The sequence below is a fragment of the Astatotilapia calliptera genome, chromosome 12 (genome assembly GCF_964374335.1).
Source record: "Astatotilapia calliptera chromosome 12, fAstCal68.1, whole genome shotgun sequence".
Classification (NCBI taxonomy): domain Eukaryota; kingdom Metazoa; phylum Chordata; class Actinopteri; order Cichliformes; family Cichlidae; genus Astatotilapia; species Astatotilapia calliptera.
Window position 1 is genome coordinate 4,738,100 of NC_137433.1, and position 24,397 is coordinate 4,762,496.

Genomic DNA, 24,397 nt, shown 5'->3' on the forward strand with positions numbered 1-24,397 from the left:
AGTAATTACAATCTTTAAATTGTATGGGTTTATTCTTCTTGAAAGTAACGTATATCAGCGGTATTTACAGTTACATTTTGTCTAATATGTGGGTGCTAATCTGTTTATTTATGTGATGTAAACGTCTGATGTGAGCATTGTTTCCAAAAGTAACACTCACGTAAGTTTAAGTCCAGACGTTATCGCATAGAGCAACATACACATTACAGTAACAAAATGTTGAACGCTGCTGAAGAAGCCGACGACTCAGAGCAACAAGGAGTAAGATCCAGCAATCGTGAAAGGCATTTAACTGAAAAGGGTAAAGAAATGCAGGAATATGAGGCAAAGAAAAATGAGAAGGCATTTAACAAAGCTTATGACACTTGGAAGAAGGCAGCTAAAGAAATCAGAACAAAGCTGAAAACTTTCTGCTCACCTGAAGAGCTAAACAATGCCAGTCATGATATAAGAGACAAGCACGTTGTAGTACAACAGCATTATGAACCCATTCGCCGCAGCCAATCCATGACGCCAGACATTGTTAAGCGAATGGATGCTTGTGCAGTGCTTACAACTGACATTTGTGAAGTTGTTGCTAAACGACAGGAAAATATCGATCAGCTCTTTAACGATCGCCTTGAAAAGGAAAGAGTACGAGTGATGTTAAACAAAAGGGACTATGGTTCTGTGTTTGGTGATACAAAAACTGAAACGTCGTTCCCAGAGGGTTCAGTTGCACGCTCAAAGGCAGATTCTACTGGCAGTCGTGAGGTGGAAGCAGAAGCTGAACTTGCAGCCAAAGTGGAACAAGCAAAGGCCACACAAGAAATATTGGCACAGGAAACCAAGATCAGCCAAATGGAAAATGAGTGGAAAATAAAGGAAGTGGAAACAAAGGCAAAGTTGGATGAGGAAAAGACTAAACTTCAACAGTTAAAGGCAGACAGCGAAGTGAAAGTAGCAGCTGCACGAGTAAGAGCCCTTAGCGCTCAAAATGACATTGAAAGCCATGATCAAGTGTCCTGCTACAACTTAGAAAATTCCGCAAATCTCCCCAACATCGCACCACGGCTCTCTTTAAATCCACAAGCACCAACACTTAGACCTCACAATACTACTCCAGAACGTGAAGAACTTAGCTTAGTTCAAGCCCTCGCCAGCTCTCTTACCCTAAACAGGCTTCCTGTACCTGAGCCCACCATCTTTAGTGGCGACCCCCTAAAGTTTATGGATTGGAAGGTATCCTTTATGGCACTAATTGGTGACAAACCTTTACCTGTGTGTGAGAAAATGTTGTATCTAAAGAGCTATCTTGCAGGTGAAGCACGAAAGGCAGTAGAGGGATATTTCTTCCGCAACAGTGAGCAGGCATACGCAGGCATTTGGAGCGTTTTAGAGGAAAGGTATGGCAGCCCATTTGTTATTCAAAGAGCCTTTAGGGCTAAACTCACAAAATGGCCTAGAATAGCTGCCAATGATCCTAAAGCACTGAGGGAGTTTGCAGATTTTCTCCAAAGCTGTGCAGAGGCTATCCCTCAAGTCAAAGGCCTAGAGATCCTTAATGATTGTGAGGAAAATCACAAGCTTCTAAGAAAACTGCCTGAGTGGATAGTGCAGAGATGGAGCCGCATTGTGGTGGAGGAGCTAGACAAAAGCCAAGACTACCCCAACTTCGCTCGCTTTACAAAGTTCATACAAAATGAAGCTAAAGTAGTTTGCAATCCTGTTGCCTCACCATTCCTAATAAACGAAAGGGCATCAGAAGAGCGGCACGTTAAAAGAGCGAAGGCACTCAGTACTACCATCCAACCAAAGTCTCCACCAATCCCAGTATCTACTTCTAGACCTAAACCCCCATGTTTGTTTTGCAAAGAAGAATCGCACGGCATAGCTAAGTGTCCTGCTTTTGCAGCGAAAACTAGTGATGACAAGAAAGTTTTCATTCAAGAAAATCGTCTCTGCTTCGGGTGTTTGAGAAGGGGTCATGTAACCAAAGAATGCAGAGGACGTCACTCCTGTAGTAAGTGTGGTCGGCGTCACCCCACCTGTCTACACACAGAAAGAGTGAATGAACCTAAAGAAAGGAAAACTGAGGATTCTAAATCCCCAGATGAAGGTGCAAACAAGGAAGTGCATAATGTTATGACTCATGTACTAACAAGGAAACCATCTTCCACATCCAGCATAGTACCAGTATTTGTGTCAGTTGCATCTGAGCCTGAGAAAGAAATACTTACATATGCCCTGCTTGACACCCAGAGTGACTCATCCTTTATTTTAGAGGATTTGGCCTCAGAACTAAATGTAGACGCCCAACCAGTGCAGTTAAAGCTTAGCACCATGACTTCCGTCGACACAGTCGTTGCAAGTAAACTTGCCAACAACTTGCAGGTGCGTGGGTTTGATTCTGAGACTCGTGTCCCAATAGAACACATCTACTCTCGTGACTTTATCCCAGTTGACAAGTCTCATATCCCTACCAAGGAAACGGCACTTCAGTGGCCACACCTTGAAGGCTTAGCTAACAAGTTACAGCCATTACAGAACTGTGAAGTAGGTCTATTGATTGGTTATGACTGCCCATCAGCACTAGCCCCCCTAGAGATCGTCACAGGCAAAATAAACGAACCTTTCGCACAAAGAACCCTACTAGGATGGAGTATTATTGGTTCTGGTAATCCTCACCTAGACAGAGAAGGTAACCAGAGTTATGTGCACAGGATCACAGTCAAAGAAATGCCCATACCATCAGCCACAGAAGTACTCAAAGTCCTAGAGACTGACTTTAATGAGAGAAACTATGAGGATAAGTATGTATCACAGGATGATGTTCGCTTCATACAAATCCTCAGTGATACAATAAAACAAAGACCAGATGGGCACTATGAGATGCCGCTTCCCTTCAAGGGCAATGATCCACCAGCGCTTCCCAACAATAAGAAGCTAGCCACAGTCCGACTGCAACACCTGAAGAAAAAGCTAAAGGCTGATAAACAGTATCATGAACATTACTGTTCCTTTATGAGAGACATTATCAGCAGTGGTGATGCAGAATTAGCCCCCCCTTTGTCTGAAGGCAAGACTGCATGGTACATCCCACACCATGGGGTATATCACCCGAAAAAACCAGCCAAGCTAAGAGTCGTCTTTGACTGTTCAGCAAAATTTCTCGGTGTCTCATTAAACGACACTCTTCTCACAGGTCCAGATATGATCAACTCATTGGTGGGGGTACTCTGTCGTTTCAGAAAGGAAAATGTAGCCATAATCTGTGATATCGAGAGAATGTTCCACCAGTTCTCTGTTTGTCCAGACATGCGCAACTATCTGAGATTTCTGTGGTGGCAGGATGGACAATTAGACAAAGAACCCAGAGAATACAGAATGGCTGTACATCTATTCGGTGCCAGTTCATCCCCTGGATGTGCTAATTTCGGCCTGAAATATTTGGCACAACAGTACAGAGCAGACTATCCTAAGGCCTCAGAGTTTGTTGAACAGAACTTTTATGTAGACGATGGTCTAACTAGTGTCCCATCAGTTAAAGAGGCACAAGAACTCATCACCGAAACACAAGCACTTTGTAGACTTGGCGGTCTACATCTGCACAAGTTCAACTCAAACCAAAGTGATGCGCTTTCCCAGCTGGAACCCTCAGACAGAGCAGACACCACAGAACCGCTCGATTTCAAACCTGACACAACAGCTGAAGGCCATGTGCTCGGCATCCAGTGGTCAATCAAAAATGACACTTTCAGTTTCAAAATAAACACTAAGGACCAACCTCCTACTCGCCGGAGCATACTGTCAGTGATCTCATCCCTGTACGACCCACTAGGGTTCGTAGCTCCCTTCACCTTAAGAGGCAAAGGTATCCTACAGGAACTGTGTCGCAGAGGCATTGAATGGGATGACCCCCTTCCTGACAACTTACGCTCACGGTGGGAGGACTGGAAAGATGGGTTGGAAAGACTAAAATCGGTTGCAGTGCCTAGATGTTACCACCCACCAGAACTAACAGACATTGTAAAGGTGGAACTGCACCACTTTTGTGATGCTAGTGATTTAGGATATGGTGCATGCTCCTATATTAGGTACCTCAGCAACGAGAAGGTCCACTGTAGTCTTGTTATGGCTAAGGCAAGAGTCGCACCTACCAAGGTGACAAGTATCCCACGATTAGAACTCTCAGCCGCAGTCACATCAGCCAGAATGAGCAGCATGCTAAAAGCAGAGCTTCAGATGTGCATTAATGAAGAGTTCTTTTGGACTGACTCCCAAGTAGTCTTAGCCTATATTAACAATGAGGCACGACGGTTCCACGTCTTCGTTGCCAACCGTGTTCAGTTAATTAGGCAAACTACAGATCCCAGACAGTGGCACTACATTGACACAGCTCAGAATCCTGCAGATTACGCCTCTAGAGGGCTCAGTGCATCAGAAATCATGTCAACATGTTGGTTGTCTGGTCCAAAGTTTCTGTGGGAACATGACATTTCATATGCACCCAGCCCCTCAGCTGTGTTGTTAGTAGGGGATCCAGAAGTCAAAGCAGTCAAAGCTCTCACAACTCAAACAAGTGAACAAGACAATATCCTCAGCCGTTTGTCAAGGTTTTCAAGCTGGTCAATGCTCCTTAAAGTGGTTGCAAGGATAAAAAGATTGAGATCCAACAAAGCCCAGTATGGAAACTTTGTAACAGTAGATGAACGGAAAACAGCTGCTGACACAGTAATAAAGCTCCTTCAGCAGCAGGCCTTTTCTCAAGAGATGGAAGTGTTGAAGGTGGGAGATAACCTTCCGAGTTCAAGTCCCCTGTTTAGAGTAGATCCAGTACTAGATCAAGGACTTCTCCGTGTTGGAGGAAGACTGAAGAAGTCAACACTCTGTCAGGGACTTAAGCACCCCATCATCCTCCCAAAAGACCATCACATTACAAAGTTGATCATTGCTCATTTTCATGCACAGATTTGTCATCAAGGTAGAAGCCAAACTCTCATGGAAATCAGATCGAACGGATTTTGGGTGATTGGTGGGAGCAAGGAAGTTGCAAAACTAATAAGTAAATGTGTTCAATGTCGAAAACTAAGACGTTCACCAGAAGAACAACGCATGTCTGAACTTCCAAAGGAACGAGTTGAAATCTCAGATCCTTTCATGTATTGTGGAATGGACTGTTTCGGACCATTTGTCACAAAACAAGGTCGCAAAGAGCATAAAAGATACGGACTCCTCTTTACGTGTCTTTCCTCACGTGCAGTCCACATTGAGATGCTTGAGGATCTTTCTACTGACTCTTTCATCAACGCTCTGAGATGTTTCATCAGCTTAAGAGGAGCTGTTTGTAAGTTGTACAGTGACCAGGGTACAAACTTTATTGGAGCCAAAAATGAGCTAAGAGAGTCTCTTAAACAATGTGACATGGATGCCTTAGAAGCATTCCTTGCCAATAAACAGTGTGAGTTCGTCTTCAATGCCCCATCTGCTAGCCATGCCGGAGGTGTGTGGGAACGACAGATTCGAACCATCCGCAATGTTCTCAATGCCACCATTGCTCAATGCCAAGGCAGGCTGGATGACAGCTCTCTAAGAACTCTATTCTATGAGGCGATGTTTATAGTTAATGGTCGACCACTGAGCGTCGATGGAATCAATGATCCTAAATCTCCTGAACCTCTAACTCCAAATCACCTCATATTGATGAAATCAAAGGTTGCACTGCCTCCACCAGGAAAGTTTGTGAAAGAGGACTTATATGCAAGGAAACGTTGGCGCAGAGTCCAGTATCTCACTGAGCAGTTTTGGAGTAGATGGAAAAGAGAGTACCTTCTGAACATATCTATGAGACAGAAATGGCACCTACCACGTCGAAATCTTAAAGTCAATGACATAGTCATTATCAAAGAAGACATGCTTCCCAGAAATCAGTGGCAACTGGCTCGAGTGGTTGAAGCACCAGAAGAAGATGACGGTTTGGTCCGCAGAGTCAAGCTTCAAGTTGGCGATCGAGGCTTAATAAAGAAGCAGAGAACAGCACACAAACCTCACGTAGTTGAGCGACCTGTTCAAAAGCTTGTAGTTCTATTAGAAAATAACTAATTGATGTTTCAATCAATACTTTCACATCAGGCGTATTTTGCGAAAGTTTATTGATGATGTATTTGAAATTGTGTTCGTTCTTGTAGTAATGTCCATATGTTAAAGCTGGAAATCATGTAAAGAATGTTGTTTGTTATACATGATTTGGTGGGAGTGTAAATGTCCAGTTTTGTTTATTGATCTAAGCCTGAACAGCTACGCGTAGTGTCCAGTAGAGGGCTCTGTTGTTTAGTTAGCGGCAAGCTGCACTTCCAGCTCAGACCGGTTTTTGTGGCGCACATGTCCCAGTAGGCAGCTCTCAATGAAGCGTGAAGCAGCGTGATACCGGACTCTAGCAAAATTAACAATTTGCAGCCCTTGGAATGCGGAGCGAGGTACATGTTTTAAGTTGTATTTGTTTGCTTAACTGATATTTTGTTGTATTTTCTGCATTATTTGAGTTCATATTTGTAATAAGCGTCTAAGAAAATGTATTTTGTGTTTCTGTTTAGTTTTCACGGTGCATTGGTGCACCTCAGCACTGTTAGATTCTGAATGAATCTCAAAGTAAAAATTACTGCACCCGTCGAGGCTCTCTCTATTTCTTCCTTGGTCCGAGGGACTGCTACAACACCGGTGTCGGCGCATAAGGACGCGTCAGAGCCTGACAGCGACGTTGATTAGCTGCGTATATACGAATGTGAATCGCGTGATTGGCTGGACTACGGGATAAGGTGGCCTCGTTCTAATCCTATACGGGAGCAGCCAGTCACTGACTAACACTGCAAAACAGGATTGTTAAAGTTTTCATTTTAATTTCAATTCAGGTGAATTTTTTTTTTTTTTTTGTGCGCGCAACGCAGATTTTCTGTGCAGAGACCGTGCCAGCAGTGCGCAATTGTGTACGCGCGCAGCTTAGAGGGAACATTGCTTGCGAGTGTCGGGTCTTTTGTGTTTGTAGAAAATGTTTCATATCTCTGAGTTCAGCTCATGGAAAACAGGAGCAAAAGCAAAAGTGTTGCGTTTATATTTTTGTTCAGTGTAAATGATAAAACATCAGGTTTGACCCAGAATACAGTTTGGTCCACATGGTGGCGCTGTGAAAAGTGCGCGCTGTACTGGTGGCACCAGTGTCCCCAGCCCACAGACCAGTGCTGCCACTAATCGAGTTTCATTAGCAGCATCTAAATGCTGTTTAAAGGTGGACTTCATCTGTCACACAGGAGCAGTTTGGCTTCGCTTTGCTTAAATAATGACCTGGTGTATTTCTGTATACACACCTGCTAAGGATCAGGTGACTTTTATAATAAAAGGTTAATACGTGAAACCTTAAAAATAAAAAGAGCTGTTTTTAGCAGTATTTAGGCTGCAGTCTGTGTATTATGTCCATGATATTCTACATTACAGTAAAAACAGTAATTATATAAAGAACAGATGGATCAGGATCCTGTCTGTGTCTTTACTATGATCTCAGCTGATAATGAGGCTTGAAAGAGACATGTTTGAACTTTTGCATTGATCAGACAAATAAGCCTGCATGTTTGCATGAGCTTTACCTTTAACTGTAAAACATGAAGCCTTTATTATTAAAAAAACAAAACCCTTTTGGTGTCATACGGGTAAGAAAGCAGCGAAGCGTTTTTCTCTCTAACAGACCTTTCATCTGTTTTCTCTGCCGTTGCTCTGATGGGACCTGCAGGGTGTTTTTGGTGACGTGGAGGTTTGCACAGTTGCTGCCTGTGGTGTGTGTAGAAATGTTCATGTTCTAGTCCCACTGTGAAGCACATAGACGTGTCCTGACTTCCTGTCTGTCCCACACTCTGTTGTCTCTGTTTGTTGCTGCCAACAGTACAAGTCATCTTTGCAGATTTTACTGAATTAACAAAAACATTTTTACTGAAAGACTTATTCAGTAAACACGTTTGTTACACTGAGACTGAAAAAGAGATCCCTGTTTACGCTCATAGAAAACGAGCCTCTGTTTTACTTTATTGAAATCATTTCTAATCACAGACAGGATCAGCAGCGTGCAGCTGCAGTGAGGTGTTAGTAGAGGAGCTGTGTTTGTGAGCTGTAGTCTGGATCAGGTCTCTGTGGGAGACTCGGGTTACAGTACTTCTGAATATCACACAGCACATTTCTTCAGAATCGGTTGCTGTTTGCTAACATTTGACCTTTGCCCTTTTAGGCTGCCCTTCTGGTGCCCGTCGATGAGGACTTGGGATCTGACAAGAAGCAAACTGGGGGAAGCAGCAGAGTACCAGACTTCCCTCCTCCAGCAGGCCGGGAGATCTTGTTGCGCACCTGTGTGCCGCGACCAGCAGCGTACTCCAAGGCGCTGCCTCAGCGGCTCTTCTGTGTCCTGATGAGGGAGGAGTTTAGGTTGGCCGGAGCCTTTTCCACAGACACGTCCTTCTTTTAAGTCCTGTGAACAATTCACACCTGGGATAAAGATAAGTGAAGGACACAGGATGGAGACTTTCACATAAAACAATAAAGCTGAATTGAACTAAAGTGAATAATTTGAAAATGACTCAGTGTTTTATCAGCGACACGTTACCGCAGCCTTTTAAGATCACTGAACCTGTTACTTCAAAAAACAACATGTAATGTTGAAGGGGACAAAGAGTTAGTTCATGTTTGACACTGATGTTAATCAAAACTTCCAAGATCCAGGTTGAATAAAACAGCGTGATGTGTGATTTCACTCTGCTCCACACACCTGCGTGCTCCAATCAGAGACACCAGAGGAACAGGTGATGAATGTGATGGGGAAGCATACGCAGGTGTGACATACAGAGCCGTGGGAATTACAGGACATTATTACTGTTGATATATTCTCAGCGATCAGCTGTTAGTGAAGAGCATGAAAACCTTACTGCACGTCGGTCAGCTCAACTTAGCTCGCTGGATAATTTACTTGTCAGCTTGAAAACATTTAACTTTAACAAAATGTTCACCAACACGGGTCAGTGTAGGTCACTGAGTCATCCTGCACACTAGCCCTGCCCCGCCCACCTGTGTTTATACACCTCTGCAGCCCCTCCTCCTTCAGCCGGGACATTTGTTCTAGCCTTCATTCATAAACTCGGCTTTCTAACATGCAGCTAAAGTTCAGTCTGCATGCTCGACCCACATACTCCTGGTAGCTGAAGTGAAATACTGCTGTGCGTAAGGGTCGGGCGGGTGACCACGTCACCTGGTCATGGGGTAAATGCTGCGGCCGGGTTCAACTCTGACCTGAGGCCCTTTATTTCTCCCTCCCTGCTTTGCTGTCTGGTCTTCATTGTGCTATTAAATACAGACAAAAAAGTTTGTTCTCCTCCTTCCATCACCACCTTTGTTGCATGTAGAAAAGTGTCATATAGAACCAGTCGTTACTTTAATGGTCTGAACTAAACGGTCGGGTGGCGCCAACAGCGACTAAGAATTTTCTGGGCCAACAGGATTTGTGTTTCAGTCCCTGATAAACTGACCCATCCTCTAAAAAACAAAACCCAAAAACTATATTTACAAGATAAATGATCAGAAATAGTAACGACAACAAAAGCACAGGAATCATAGATCCAACGGGACAGGCTCGTTACAATGAAGGAAAACACTGAGCGACTGTTGAGGCCCTTATTAGTCCTACAAAACATAACAGAAATGTTACAATAAAACACAGAGGCCTTTATTGTCACGTCCATCGTACTGTGACTCCTCAGCACATTCATCTCCAATCAGCAGCTTCCTTCACTGACCCAATCACAGGTCTCAGGCCAGCTGTTGTACTCAGGTTTGGATTATTTGCTGAGGTTTTAGATCTCTGGACCAAAGCCTTTAAAAGGAAACAGTTTCTCAGAGGTTACATCAGTAAATATGATCTCACTGTTACAGTGATCATTCACATCTCTGATTAACCTCTGAAGAGACACATTTGGTCCTTAGCGACGCCTCTGTCACAGGCGTCTGTCAGAACAACAGCGTGTGTTTGACACAGTCCATCATGAAGAGAAGCAGTTTTTCTTCTGAATTAGTGAAATAACTGGTCTGTAAATTACAGTAACACGAGTGTCATTGTTAAAACACAGTTTATGAAACACTTAATTTGTTGTTAACTTATTGACAACGTAAACATTTGCTGGTTGCCACTGTAACTGATGACTGTGTGGTCACATGACTGAAAAGTAAACAAATATCACAAAATAAAGAAATGCCTCCAACTTGTGTTACGAGTAGTTAGTGTGCAGAAACACGGCTGCAGGGTCAGCCCTCCCTCCACAGTCGCTCATCAGGCTGGTCGCAGCGCGTTTGCCTGTCTACTGATGTCTGCATGAGCAGAAACACCAATTTGAGTGATGTTATGTAATTCAGGATTCAATCAATGTGTCAGTGTTTGTTACTTTGTTACATTAATTTTTTAACCACGTTATTTTGTTGTGGGATGAACTTCTGCAAACAACAACATATGGCAACAAAAAACAAAACTTGCAGTTGGAATCGATGGAGCTGTGAGATGATGGGATGTCGACTGGTTCACTAACCATTAACATTTGGGATATTAGGATAACAGTAGCGTGTAAACATAAGCAGTGCAAACACTTCCTATAACGACACATTTACAGTCTAGTTTGGGGAAAGCTGAGGAATTAGGGTGAAGAGACGGTGGATGTTTAACCCTCCCTTGGTTTGACAGCTCGCTCAGCCAGCGAGTTATGAATGATGTTCTTGATAGACTCCGCCCCCGCGCCTTCTAGGAAAGTGTGGTGATCTCCCTTGATGACGTGGACCGACACCTCGCCATCACAGACCTGAAGAAAGACGCAGTACACAGTTTGAACATTGGAAGGCTCAGACAGAGTTTATAGAAACACACACAAGCGCACACACGCACAGTGAAGATAAGTACTACAGACTGATGTAAATGTGCATCGGTACCTCGCTGAGCTTATAGTCAGCTCCCAGGTTTTGCTCATATTCGCTGCTGGTTTCGGCGCGCAGCAGCTTCACGCTGCCGTGGTATTTTGCAGTAGGTACATATGCATCAGCAGCCTTTAGCTTGTAGTAGAAGGCGGAGGCTACAAAGTGCAGTGAGTCTCGGTCGATGTCCTTGTGAGCGGAGGTGATTAGGTCCACGGCCACACTGACGCGTGCATTCAGGTCTGACAGCGGGAGCAGAGTCTCCAAAAGCTGTAGGATGTAACCATGGAGACGACTGTAAGTTCATAGCAAACGTTACCGCGTGCTCGCGGAGATATTGTGTCAGGGTCCTGGGACTGGGCGACCCAGGATCCCTGAGCAGTCATGTATTATTATTATTATTATTATTATTGTTGTGTATTTTGGTGTTGCTCCCCCTTCCCTGTGCTTGTGTATGTGTGTGTGTGTGTGTGTGTGTGTGTGTGGGTGGCTGAGCACTTGTTTATAGGCGGCGTCAGGCCTGGAGGGTGTGGCCCTGCAAGGGGACTGGCCACACCCGAAGCCACACACCTGCTGCTGATCAGGCCTCGTCGGGGGAGCTACTTAAGAGTCTTGGAGCTCCCACCGACGTGGGATCATTGCTTGGGACTCCACGTTAGTTACCCAGTTTAGGTTTTGGTCGTGTAGTGTATGCCTGCCATTGTTCAGTGTCCTGACTGCTGCCGTTATTGTTTCCCGCAGGAGGAGCGTGGAAGGCTTAAGGAGCAGCGAGCACCGGGAGTGCAGACACGGGAGCAGAGAGCACTTGGAGGACACGACACGGGAGTCTGGGGAGAAACACGGGGATTTATTGTTGTTTGATATCACCCTCTGTAAATAAACACTGTCTATACGTAGAGCACCGCGCCTGGGTCCTCCTTCCCCACTCCTTCCACGGTGTGCCATGCCGCACCGTGACATATTGTTGTTTTCAGAAAAGTAAGTGACACATAATTAATGAACATCACAGATCTTATGTATATGAAAATGCAAAATGAAGATGTTTTGATATTCAGGAGTTACAAATGTCAGCTTTCAGTGAGAAACTGTACGAAGGTTTGATTTAACCGCATGTTTTACTTTAGTCTCCATAACAGCTCCAAACATCACATCATTGTTGAGTCAAACCTGCACCACACACAGACTGTGCTGGAACAGCAGCTCCAGACTGTGTTACAGTCACCATCTTTACCTTACAGGCGCCGTGAGGCAAAAGCTCAGGTTGTGTGGCCTTTAACGCTGATGCCACATAAAGGAATACTTGTGTGTGAACCTGTGGGTCAGAGACAGTATACCTTGTTGTATTCAATGCCAGTGAACTGCTGGATGAAGGCACACAAGGCTTCAGTCTCAGCCTCAGACTCGTTGCCGGGTGTTAGCTTGGCTCTGTAGCTCTGCAAATCAAAAACACAGTTAAACCTGTTCACATGCAGATCATGTGACCAGAGCTCATCCTTCAAAACCAACATCACACACGCTATACAGCATATACATGAAATAAAGATGCGCGAGTGTTTCTCTGACCTGTGTGTACGCTGCCACATATGAATGTGAGCCATCAAAGAGAAACAGGAACTCCACAGGCTGATTCTGGGTCTGCAGCTGAGAGCACATTTCAAATGCTACACAGGCACCAGAAGAATATCCAGCGACTCTGTACGGGCCGTCCGGCTGCACCTGCCTGACGCAGCTCACGTAGTAGGCAGCCAGGGACTCAATGCTATCCAGAGGAGCAGCTGCAAAGGAAACACATGAGGGGAGTTAGTTTGGCTGCACAGTGACATAAACAGCTGATGCACAACATGTGAGTGACAAAGGTCTGAGAACAGAACCACAAACTTTTAAACTGTGAAACAAAGAAAACATGAAATCACATCAGGTCTTTGGTTTTCCTCAGGCCATTATGGAGGGAGCTGTATATGTACAAGTGTTTGTAGTTTCACCTTTGAACAGTCAGACTTTCAGCTTTAACACATTTTGCTGTTTAACAGTTACACACGTTTTGATACACATGATTGTGACACCTGGTGAGGACGCACACTCATCATTTGATGACAAGTAAGGACACGTAGTTTCCACGATGGTTCAAAGTGTTGATTTTGTGTTTTAAAGTTTTTCTCTGTGACTGTAAAGTCATTTTAATATGAGCCCCATTATGCTGACAAACCCACGCAGACGATGCACACAGCTCAGCAACACCAACAAGCCTGAAACTCAAATGACATGAAAAGTTATCCATGAGGCGCCAAAACACAACAACAGCTGCAGCAAAGGCTCTTTGTACTGTAAGATGAAGATCCTACAAAAGTAGAAGCCTCACAAACCACATGTAGACTGGTTGTGCAAACTCCCACAGACCCTGCAGTCGAGAGGATAACAAGCTGCTCCAGTGATCATGACCAGGACACAAACTGCTTCCTCCTGAATCAGAGGCCTGACTGACAGACACACCCTGGCATAGAGGAGGCTGAGGAGTGTGACAGTTGGAGCACACGCTCAGGTCTAGGTCTTTAAACAGGGGAACCACCACCCCAGTGTGCCAGTCCAGAGGCAGCATCCCAGAGCTTCACGCAGCGCCGTGTCAGCCAGGACGGCCCTGCAACACCCAGATCCTTCTCATCAGCCTCAGGTCTGTCCTAAATCCTAGCAGGAGCTACCACGACGCGTACCACAAAATGCATCGCACTGGTTCTTCCCAGTAGTTGGAACTGGTTGTCTGCTTGCCAATGAATCCTGCTTATTGGTTCCACTTGTGCTACAATCAGGACGAATTGTAGTGGGTTAGGGTTAGCTGGATATGTGCTGGATATGTGGTGGAGGGTAACTGCAGGAGAAGAAGCTAGTGGGGGAGTAGAGCAGGGGAGGATGTGGGTCCCCGGGGCCTGCTGGAGGGCAAGGGCCATGCCCGATGTGAGTAGCAGCAGGGCCAGTGCGCCCAGGAGCACATCTTTTTCGACCGTAAGGGAGACAGGAGGCCGACTCACTGCCTCGGCTAAATGGAGAGGGAATTTCAGAAGGGCCAGGGCACAAGCATGGACCTTTTTCAGCTGTAAGGGAGACAAGAGCAAGGTGTGACGTAGGTCCCCGGGGCCTGCTGGAGGTCCAGGTCCACGCTCGATTTGAGTAGCAGCAATGGCCAGTGCACCAGGAGCACATCTTTTTCGACTATAAAGGAGACAGGAGGCCGAACAGGTCTCTGACCCTTCAGCATAGACAGGTGGCTGAATGGGCCCCTTGGGCCCTCCAGCCGAGACAGACAGCTCAAACGGGTTCCTCTGACCCTTCAGCGGAGACAGACACCGAACCAGCATGTGTGGAGACCTCTGGCAGTGTGGACACTGGCTGGAGCTTAGTGGCACATTGGCTTGGCTCAGGCAGTGGTATGCAGTCCTCAGAGGGCTGAAAGTGTTCTCCAACACATCCAGCAGAGGACAGAGGACTCTACTAAAAAATCCGACTCTACTAACCTATCAGAGGCTGCTTAAAGATCAGAATGCAATCATCTGCAGTTTTCTTCTTAATTAACAATAAACTTAGTGTATATGTACTCCTAAATTTGATGAAAGTGATAAATAATAGACAGCTCTCTCTCTCTCTATATTCTGACATTTAACTAATTCAAAAGATATTTCAATATTTATTTATCTAAAACAAAACAAGTTAGAATAGCCTTTATTGTCATTGTACAGAGTACAACGAAATTGGAGTGCCACTCCCTTGGTGCAAGTTTCAATAATAAATATAAATGTAAAATATAAAAAGTACAAAAAAACAATCGTAAGTACTCAAACAATAGTTTGTACAATATATACAGGATAGCAGCATTAATATAATGACAGTATGAATAGCAGCATAATATAATGACAGTGACGGTATGGAATAGGTTCAATTGTTTTTGTTCTTATTTACTACGGTGATAGCTCTGGGAAAGAAGCTATCCCTGAATCTGTTTGTCCTGGTTTTATGTGACCTGTACCGTCGGCCTGACGGTAATAGTTCAAACAGTTGGTTGCTGGGGTGAGAGTAGTCCTTGATGATATTGCCAGCTCTGCTGAGGTACCGAGAGTTTGCAGTGACCTCCATGCTGGGCAGAGAGCAGCCAGTGATCTTCTAGTTGCAAGTTCACTCTAAATTGATGTTTAACAGAAAAAAAAAATGTTTTTATGTTTTTTCCCTAAAGTGTATGTAAATATCTGGTTTCAGCTGTGAATATACTGCTGTGTATTGAAATTCCTCTTGTTTTGCATAGAAATATACTGAACAACATACAAAGCATAATATATAAAATAAAATCTACCTGAGTTTTTTCTTTGAAAGAAGCCACTTGTGTCAATTGTTGTGTTCATCAGTACATAACTGAAACCGATTACAGTGCTTTGTTTAGCCGTGGAGGGAAACAACTGAAAATATGAAATAAACACACATGTAAGCTAAGACTCTCTAAAAAAACATCATTGTTGTTGTTCGGATTTTCATTTCCCCATTTGTTGATTCACTCCAAGAGCAAGTAACGTAATATGGGTCAAGTGATCAGTTTGATATCAATCTTTTGTGATACACCGTCATATTTACATTATTTGTACAGTATGAATGATTTGCTTTGGTACCTGGTCAAACTTAAGCTCTCCTCTGTCTGCCTGTCTACGCTTCTCCTGCAGCAGTTTCTCCCCCCTCGCTCACATGCGTAAGTGCTATGCTCAGTCACCCAGTGCCTGAGCTCAGATCATACCAAAATTAGGGTGAATTTACGACTGTGCGCTATGTGCTTCGAATATTGTGTGTAGTTTTTTGTTTTATACAGTTGGCAGTCAGGCATCAGTAACAAAATCACCAGGCTCACAGTAGACAGATTCACAAGAAATTCATTTGGGCTTAGAAGGAATAAAACAAACAGAATCCTTAATTAAGCTTGCGTTAGATTGCAAAATGGTCCCAGATGAAACAGTCTTAACAACACGAAATGCACAGTTCTTTTGTAAAGGTTCTTTTTATTTGGAAGGAAAAATAAGCACAGACAGAGTCCCCAGAAGTGTCCAAAAAGTGATTTATTAAACACACACAGTTATACAGTGTGGGAAGCCGGTCTTCGATCTTCTCTGCTCGTTACAGAAAGCTTTATAGCCTAATATGACGTCAGAACATTTCCTAGAACTCAGCTTCTCAGAAACCTAACACTTTCTCAGGCTTTATGTTCCCAGATATGGATGAGGGAAAACATCTGGTCTAAACAATTGTGTGTCCGAGTGTGCAGTTTGTGAGATTGTCTGTCCAGGCCAACAAAAGGTCGCTGTCCTCATCTGACTTTACTTTGGGCCGCCTGGAGCCACAGAGATGCTGGTGGTTTTTGCATAATAGAATATTACAGAGGAATGTGTCTTATTCTGCGTGCTCTGGAATACAAGATTAAGCAGATTTACTAAATGATAAATGATACATGATAATGGTGATGATCAACTGATACTAAGTGATGCAGACTAATGAAATAATAATGAAATAATGGCAGTGAAATTACATGTTTTTCTTGACAACTCCTCCTCTTGGGCTCGCTTGCGAGCCCAACTTACACCAGGATTTGTCTCACTCCTCCGTCCAGCCTACAATCTCCCTCAAAGGCATCATGGACTCCGGCGCAGCTGAACCTGCTGAGCCTGAGCTCAGGGCTCTCTCCAGCATCTTTACTAAAAGCCGCCGGACCAGAGGGATGAGACAACATCCAATCATCAATATGACAAGAAAAACAACAAAAGAAAACATGGCAGACATAACAACACTCTTCCATTGCCCAAAGACAGACGTGAACCAGTCTCCCGGTCCAGTGTTCACACCTGATTGCTCATGCATGGTTTTAGATAACATTTTCAGACTCTCAAGCGCCCTAGTAACCGTACCGTCTGGTGCAGTATTGTTGGGTATGAACGTGCAACACATGTCCCCAAACATGGCACAGACACCACCTTTCTCAGCCAACAACATGTCCAGGGCCATTCGATTCTGGATTCCCATTAACGACGTCGGGCCTAATTGTTCCGCAAGGCCTTCTACCGCGTCCCTAGTGAGATTAGAGAGTCTCAACACATTATAATGGACATAGTTAATGCGATCGACATTTTTATTCGGAGTTATCCATAGAAACACACTTTCAAAGCCGGCCGCTATCTGATTAACTAACTTATACTCATCTGGAACTCCCCTGGGAACTCCTATTGAGTCAATCCAGGTTGGCGAGTCCCATCTTGGGTCATATTTGTGCATACTGTTGCGAAATCGATCAACTTCAGACCAGACAAAAAACAACGGAGGCTCCGGAAAAGTGCAATCAAACGATGAGTTTTATTATCACAGGAGAACAACCAACCGTCAGCATACAGAATGGGTTGCTCTGACAAAAATACACTGGGTTCTGGTTTTATAGGATAACATATCACACCTACGTCAATACAGTTCAAAAATACAGGGTGACAGATGGACAAAAGTTCAATTCGTGCAAACAAGGGTACATCACATATACTTTTAATAACTATAAACTGACATATAACTTCTCCTTTCTTCATTACTTGCCTTTTAAGGTAATAAGATGTCATCCACAGATGTCATCCAGGATGCCAGCGGGTTTTCAATACCTGGGCCCTGTGCTTCGTACGTCGCTTACTACATCCAAGATCAAATGAAACATCCAAGACCAAATCATCGCGCTAACTCTGAGCTCGCTATTCCGGTTCCCCGAACACACCTGTTGTTGACGATTAGTATAGCTGGATGAAGTAATGTGAGATCACTGGGTGGCCCAACAGGGGCTACGCATCGATAGTAGAAACATTGATCGGCAACCCTTTGATTGGTCGGCGAAAATGTCGAAGGAGCGCGCTCGGTATTTTTCGGCAGCAGAGCAAGAACTCTTGAGTGAGGGATTTCAGGAGTTTCAGAGTTTAATTAAAACGCAAGGGAACACTGCAAAGGCTGCAAAAGCAAGGAGAGAGGGCTGGCAGAAAGTTGCTGACAAATCAAACTCGTAAGTAATTCAATAATAACAATAATAATGGAGTGGATTTATATAGCGCTTTTCAAGGCACCCAAAGCGCTTTACAATGCCACTATTCATTCACTCTCACATTCACACACTGGTGGAGGCAGCTACGGTTGTAGCCACAGCTGCCCTGGGGCAGACTGACAGAAGCCAGGCTGCCATATCGCGCCATCGGCCCCTCTGGCCAACACCAGTAGGCGGTAGGGTAGATTTATCATATCACACTATATTATTCAATATTATATTACATTATATTATATTATAATATGTTATATTATATCCCCTTTCACATTAGAGCCACAACAGGACCCACTAGAACATGGGAACAAGTAAAAGTGAAATATAAGAATATTCTACAGAATGGTAATATTTATCACTTATATTGCTTGTCGTCTCTTGGAAAGAGACCCTGGAATACTCTGTTTGTTTGTTCATAACAGCAACCAAGAAAAGGGCAGAGCAAAAAAAGACAGGTGGTGGTCCTGCACCCCCTCGTCAACAAGTTGGTTAAGTGAATAATACCCTCACGGGAAAATCGATATCTCTCTATGAGCACACTGTCGCGCTGAGCTAAAGGATCCTGTCTGTCCCGCAATATACGCTGAATTCTGAGGACTCTCCTTATCAATCTTGCACCTTCCGCAATGGGTTGGTCGCGTAAACGGACAGGATATGACTGCGACAGACTTCCCAAATCCACCTTCGCTTTTATAGCCGTGGTCTCTCATCTTGATTACACGAAGTAATTTACAATTACTACTCTGAAATATGAATTACATCTGTAATAATCACATACATGTAATAGAATGTTAATAGTACATTTCCCTTTTTTAGGGAATGACCTGTATGTATCTGTGTGAAATCAATAAAAGGATCAAGTGCTGCATTATCTTTAGTTACATTGATGTTATTTATTTATGGTGAAACAGTGGTGGAATATCGCTGTTGCTTTCGTATGAATGACGCGGACATACCTGCGTGGCCGCGATCTAATCCTGTTTACATAAAGTAAACCTGCTCCCCAGCAGGTTTACGCTTACGGCTCTGTTGCTATGACAGCAAGTCCCGGATGGGCTTCGGGGAACCGAACGATCCAGGATCACGCGAAATCGTCAACAATCTCATCCAGCTAACTCACTTAGCGCGGTACGAAGAACAGGCCCCTGAGTGCTCATGCATGGTTTTAGACAAAGTTTTCAGGCCCTGCAGAGCTCGGGTTACTGAGCCACCTGGGGCAGTATTATTGGGGATATACGTGCAGCACATATCTCCAAACATCGAGCACACACCTCCCCTCTCTGCCAATAACATGTCAAGCGCCATCCTATTTTGAACTCCCATCAGAGAACTTGGACCCAATTGTTCTGCGAACCCCATCATGGCGTCCCTGGTTAGGTTAGAAAGTCTCAGCAGATTGTAATGAACATAGTTAATGCGGTCAACATTCTTATTAGGTGTTACCCAAAGGAATATACTCTCAAATCCTGCAGCTATCGGATTCACCAGCTTATATTCGTCTGGAACTCCCCTAGGCGAGTTCAGGCGAGGATCATAAGCATGTGTACCTTGGGTCCCTCTTTTGACCAAAACATGTCTCAGACGTCTGGCGGCTAGAGTACGTGTGTTGCGTTGTGGAATAGCCTTTACCTGATTCCCAATCAGCATGAGTGGAGCTCCTAATCGCACCATCGCACATGTCCCTACGCTTCCTATAGGAACATGAACCAACAGAGTATTTTCCCCACAATAATAATAGAGCCCACTTCCTGCCCAGGTTCCAATTACCGTGCTAGGGCCGCTTACATTGTTGGTGGTTCGTCCCTGAAGTGTGACGGCACACCAAGTTGGATCGATCTCTCCCACCTTGTACTTTTCATTATCAGTAGAGAACTTAAAACATGCATAGTTAGCTTGTTTTGGCATAAATGGTCCCACTGTTGTCTGACACTTTCCATCTACTACTGGCTCCTGTACATTTAATGACGTCACACAAATCTAACATGAATGAGCTGGTAGACCCTTTAACATAGTTCAACTCTATGCCATTATTTCTGCTGAGACATTCATCACCTTTACCTGACCCCTCGCGCTTTTGTCTTTCTAGCGATCCTGTTTTAGGACCTACAGTCTCAGGAACTGCTGGGCTGGACTGGCCTCCGTGTTCAGACAAGGGGTCCGGAGTGCCTTGCAAAATACAGACAAAAGACAACAGAGCCATGGTTACTATTATCGCATATAATACACATGTAGTTGTAAGGAACATTTTAATACGTTTCTTCCCATTACGTGTCTCTGATTCGGTTGTTTGCATCATGTTATATAAACTTTGTATTCTAGACTTGTTATATAGATTTTAGATTCTGGACTGAAACCCCCCTCTTTGTGGACCCTTTAACTTATCACTGCCCCTTTCTGATGGCGTGACGACCTTCTCCGCTGCTGCTCTTCTTTCTTCAGCCTTCCAGGTGGACTACTGAATGGCCTGTTGCACAGGTGAGAGGGTTTATTCTGCCTCTGTTTGTTGACACCTGTGTTGGTTGAAGCCTCTTCCTCAACCAAGCTCTCATGTGCTGGTGCACACTGCGACCAGTGATACCAGGTGTCGCCCTTCCCTTTCAGTTGGACTGCTGTAGTTGTCCTGGCAACGACCTCGTATGGACCAGTCCAGCGTGGCTCCTTCCACTTGCGTTTGAGCACCTTCAGCCACACCACCTTTGCCTCCGGGGTCGCCCTGTCCACAGCGTGTAATCCAGATGTGACCTGTTTGCGAAACTGGAGATTCTTGCCACCCCTGTGGTCGCTGTGTTACTGGAATGTTCTCCTGTAAAGGATAGAAAACAAAAAGCCTCTCTCTGGTACACCTCACTAATCTACTGTGTTCATCTAATGTTCCCTTAATTATTCAAAGTTGGTTCAAGATATCATGTTCTGGGCTCTATCCTTTATATTAACTTTACTTAATCTAAATGCTCTTTATGTGTGTAAAGAGTTTATCTTCTAACCAGGATTCAGTTCATTTTAATCCTTCAACTTAAACATGAAAATAACAATGTCTGCCTCAGTTTTACCATATCTAAATCATCAAACACCCCAAAAGTCCTAAAATGATCCTAAACCCATTTCAACTTAAACCTTAAATCCCCCCTTTATTTTGACACATTTCATGTGTCAAAATAATGTACAAAACTAAAAATGCTCAGTTTTCCCCACTCATGATCCAATCTATGTCATGAAAATGAACTTAAAACAGAACAGTCATCAGTCATGTGCTTAGCCTTAGTCCAGTCTTTACCTCAGTGTCCAGTTGGTCCAACCTTAGTTCAGTTCGTCCGTCCAGTCACCGTCCATTCATACGTATTCACACCAGGTATTTCCTCTTTCTTGCCGAGACAACAAGAAACTGTTCCTCTTTCACAGTTGCGAGTAAACATAACTAACCTCTCACCTATAAATGATTCTCTCTAACTAAGTGTGTGTGTGTATATGTCGTCCTCAAATGCTCTCTCATCTCACCCGTTGCACTTCTGACCTTCCACCAGACCAGAGGCTCATCAAATAGCCTCGTCTAACCTGCTCCTCAGAATAACTTAGACTCTGCTTTCATTAATGCAAACTTTCTGCAACTTAGTCTTTCTGAAAGACACACACTGTTTAAACCTCTGAATGCAATATCAATGCTGCAGATTATATTATTAATGCAATGGTGACGATGACGATTATTTAACAATAGCAGTAAAATAATTTCTCTGCTCCACACTCCCTCTCTCGACCTCTGGTACACCAGAAGTCGCAATACATTGTGTCCTCGCTCTGACCCTCTCTTGTGGTCCATCCGGCCTCGGGCCTCCAGGATCCTCACCCCCTGTGGTCGCCGAGATCTTCTGCAAAGGAAACAAAACACCTTTTCCTGCATCTCCCTAACTTATCATAGTTGGGACTCTTTAATCAAAAGCCTTATCCTAATTATGTTCTTGACTTATAGACTTGTATTTATATATATTCTTCAACGTTACTCATCATTTTACCACTCTCTTAAAACGCTGACACTAACTTCATTTTAAAACCTCACATTTCCTATGTTATAACCTGTTTTTGATATAGCCTTTTTATTTCATTTTGCTCCTTTTAATGTAACAATACCTTATAATTCTAGTTTATCAGACTTAATCAAAACCTATGCTTTCCTTCCTTTGGTCCTTCTTTAAATCAGAACATTTTGTCTTCTGAAAGTTTTATTTCTGCTTCTGCCAACATGTTTAGTTAACGAGCTCGACTGGACAGAAACAATCACAACTGCTGAACCTGCACTGTGCTCATGGTTAAAGCTCCCACAACATTTTGTCTTCTGAATATTGTATTTTTGCTTCAAAACTGCTTCTAGCACAACAAGAGTCAGCGGAGGCTGGAATGACAACAACAACAACAATCTTGTGCTTAACATAAAACATTTACCATTTAACATAAAACAAAAAATAACACAAGTAACAAAAATAACACAAGTAACTTAAAAAAGCTTCAGTCCACATTTCAGTTTGTTGAGCTCGCTGTTGCTCCAGAGGAGGCCCTCAGCTGGCCGGGCTGGAGCCGAGGCCCCGGGGATGCTGCTACGTGTCTGAGGGCAAGTGCTCTTTCAGCCTGCACGTCTGCCCATTTGCGGTCCTCACTTCTCTCCGAGTCCATCGGTGAGGAGTGTTGCATCTGGTCCAGCAGCATACTCACAGTATATATGGGCTGCTGCTGCTGCAGAGGTGTGCTGGCCTCTGAGCGCTCTGTCTGTGTGTAGATGGAGCAGAGCTGGAACAGCTTCTCTCTGGTTTCCTGAGGGGGGGGATGCTCCATGTCATCCAGGACTAGCTGGATCAGGTGAGGTGTGCTGATGCAGGGGGCATCCAGACATGCAGAGAGAAGCTGCTGCCACCTCAGCTTGATGCGGTCGATGAAAATCCTGTCCTTCATTCTGGCTTTCTTCTGCAACCTTGTCTCAAAATGATATTCAAATTTGTTGTTGTTGCAGAGGAAGACTTCTGAAATCCATGCAGAAATATAGAAACACCTGTGACCGTTGGGCTCTTTGCTGAGCAGCTTCAGTTCCACAAAGAGCTTCTCCAGGAAGAGGTGAATGAAAGACGAAGAGTTAAGCATCTTTAGCAGGGGCAGCCAAAAGCGCAGGAAGGTTTGTGGGACTCTGGGCTCAGTGGGACTGGCACTGTCAGATGTTGCACAGCCTAATGCTTCCAGCTGCTCCATGGTAGGAACAAGAAAACCGTCTTCCAGCAGCACATCAATCAACAGCTCCCTGGACCCCAGTGCAAACTGCTTGATCTCACCCAGCAACGAACTCATGTCTGCTAAGGGGGCCTGCCACAAGCTCTTCCCCTTGTCTTCAGGAGACCCATCATCAAAAGCTTGGTACTGGTCCTTCTGAAAAGAGATCAGCAGCTCCCGAGCGTTTCTGCAGGCATCCACTTCTTTCTGCCTGGCAACGAGCTGCTCATCGGGGCCTCCTCCCAGCTGTCTGGACCAAAACTCCTGCTGGAGCCACTCCAGGGCCACCTTACATCCCTTTCGGCACCATTTCAAAGAAGGAAGAGTCCCACGCATGATTTCGTGCCTCAGATCCACCACCCACTCGGGGATGTTCAAGTTTCCAGCCAGTTGCCTCAGCGGCTGGGCCTTTCTCCCCTGCTGGCGATCCGTGATAAGATTAACAAATCTTACCAGGGCCGTCCCGTACATCAGGGTCAAGTCATCTCCGGTAAGCTGTCCGGACCGGTCCCGCACCTGGCAGCGCACGAGGTCTGCTGTGCAGTCCACGGCCACGGGAAAACTATCAGCGCACCTGGCCCTCCAAGCCGATATCCTCTCTAACGCAAACCTCTGCAGAGAGGAGTCCATCGAGTAAAGGTAGTCCCGAACCTGATCCCACTCCGCTTTGTTAAGCCAGGCTACCACATGGCGTGTTTTCTCAGAGCCCTTTTTATTCATTGTGCGCGCTCCGGACCTCACGCTCAATCTCTCACTCACCGGGAAAAGCCGCTCGCCTCACGCAGAGACCACTCGCAGATTTATATGACAGAGGACCGCGTTCAGAGCTTCGAGTTTTACAGTTGCTTGTCGCACAGCAACCAGGAAATGACGCTAACGTTTTCTTCGGCTTCGTTTGTGGCTGACGTTCACCCTGCGGGCACGCTGACGCCACCTGCTGGATTGGAGGATGGAGCGATGGTTCTACAGAGCGCTTATTTACATGATGCTGGTCATAAACGAGCTTTCTTTGGCTATGGTCAATGGCGTGTCCAGCGGGGTGGCCTGGGGGGGCACAGGCCACCCCCCCAACCAGACTGACCACCCCAGGTGCCACCCCAAAGGCAA

At 44.7% G+C, this 24,397-nt stretch overlaps 1 protein-coding gene, 1 long non-coding RNA gene and 1 pseudogene across 3 annotated transcripts; 1 reads left to right on the top strand and 2 right to left on the bottom strand.

Moving 5' to 3' along the window:
* The first annotated feature begins 556 nt into the window (after nucleotides 1-556).
* Nucleotides 557-6,648, top strand: LOC113025788 (uncharacterized). Its single transcript, XR_013912420.1, has 2 exons — nucleotides 557-6,455; nucleotides 6,573-6,648. It is a non-coding gene; the product is annotated as an uncharacterized LOC113025788 (long non-coding RNA).
* A 3,019-nt stretch (nucleotides 6,649-9,667) lies between these two features.
* Nucleotides 9,668-12,744, bottom strand: LOC145432139 (fatty acid synthase-like; the record flags this gene model as incomplete). Its single annotated transcript, XM_080308746.1, has 4 exons — nucleotides 9,668-10,853; nucleotides 10,981-11,232; nucleotides 12,297-12,395; nucleotides 12,526-12,744. Coding segments are annotated over 4 exons (708 nt in total), but the record flags the coding sequence as incomplete, so codon positions are not given.
* Nucleotides 12,745-22,361: 9,617 nt separating this feature from the next.
* Nucleotides 22,362-24,319, bottom strand: LOC113033698 (ribosomal biogenesis protein LAS1L-like; annotated as a pseudogene). Its single transcript, XR_013912416.1, has one exon. The product of XR_013912416.1 is annotated as a ribosomal biogenesis protein LAS1L-like (transcript).
* Nucleotides 24,320-24,397: the final 78 nt, after the last annotated feature.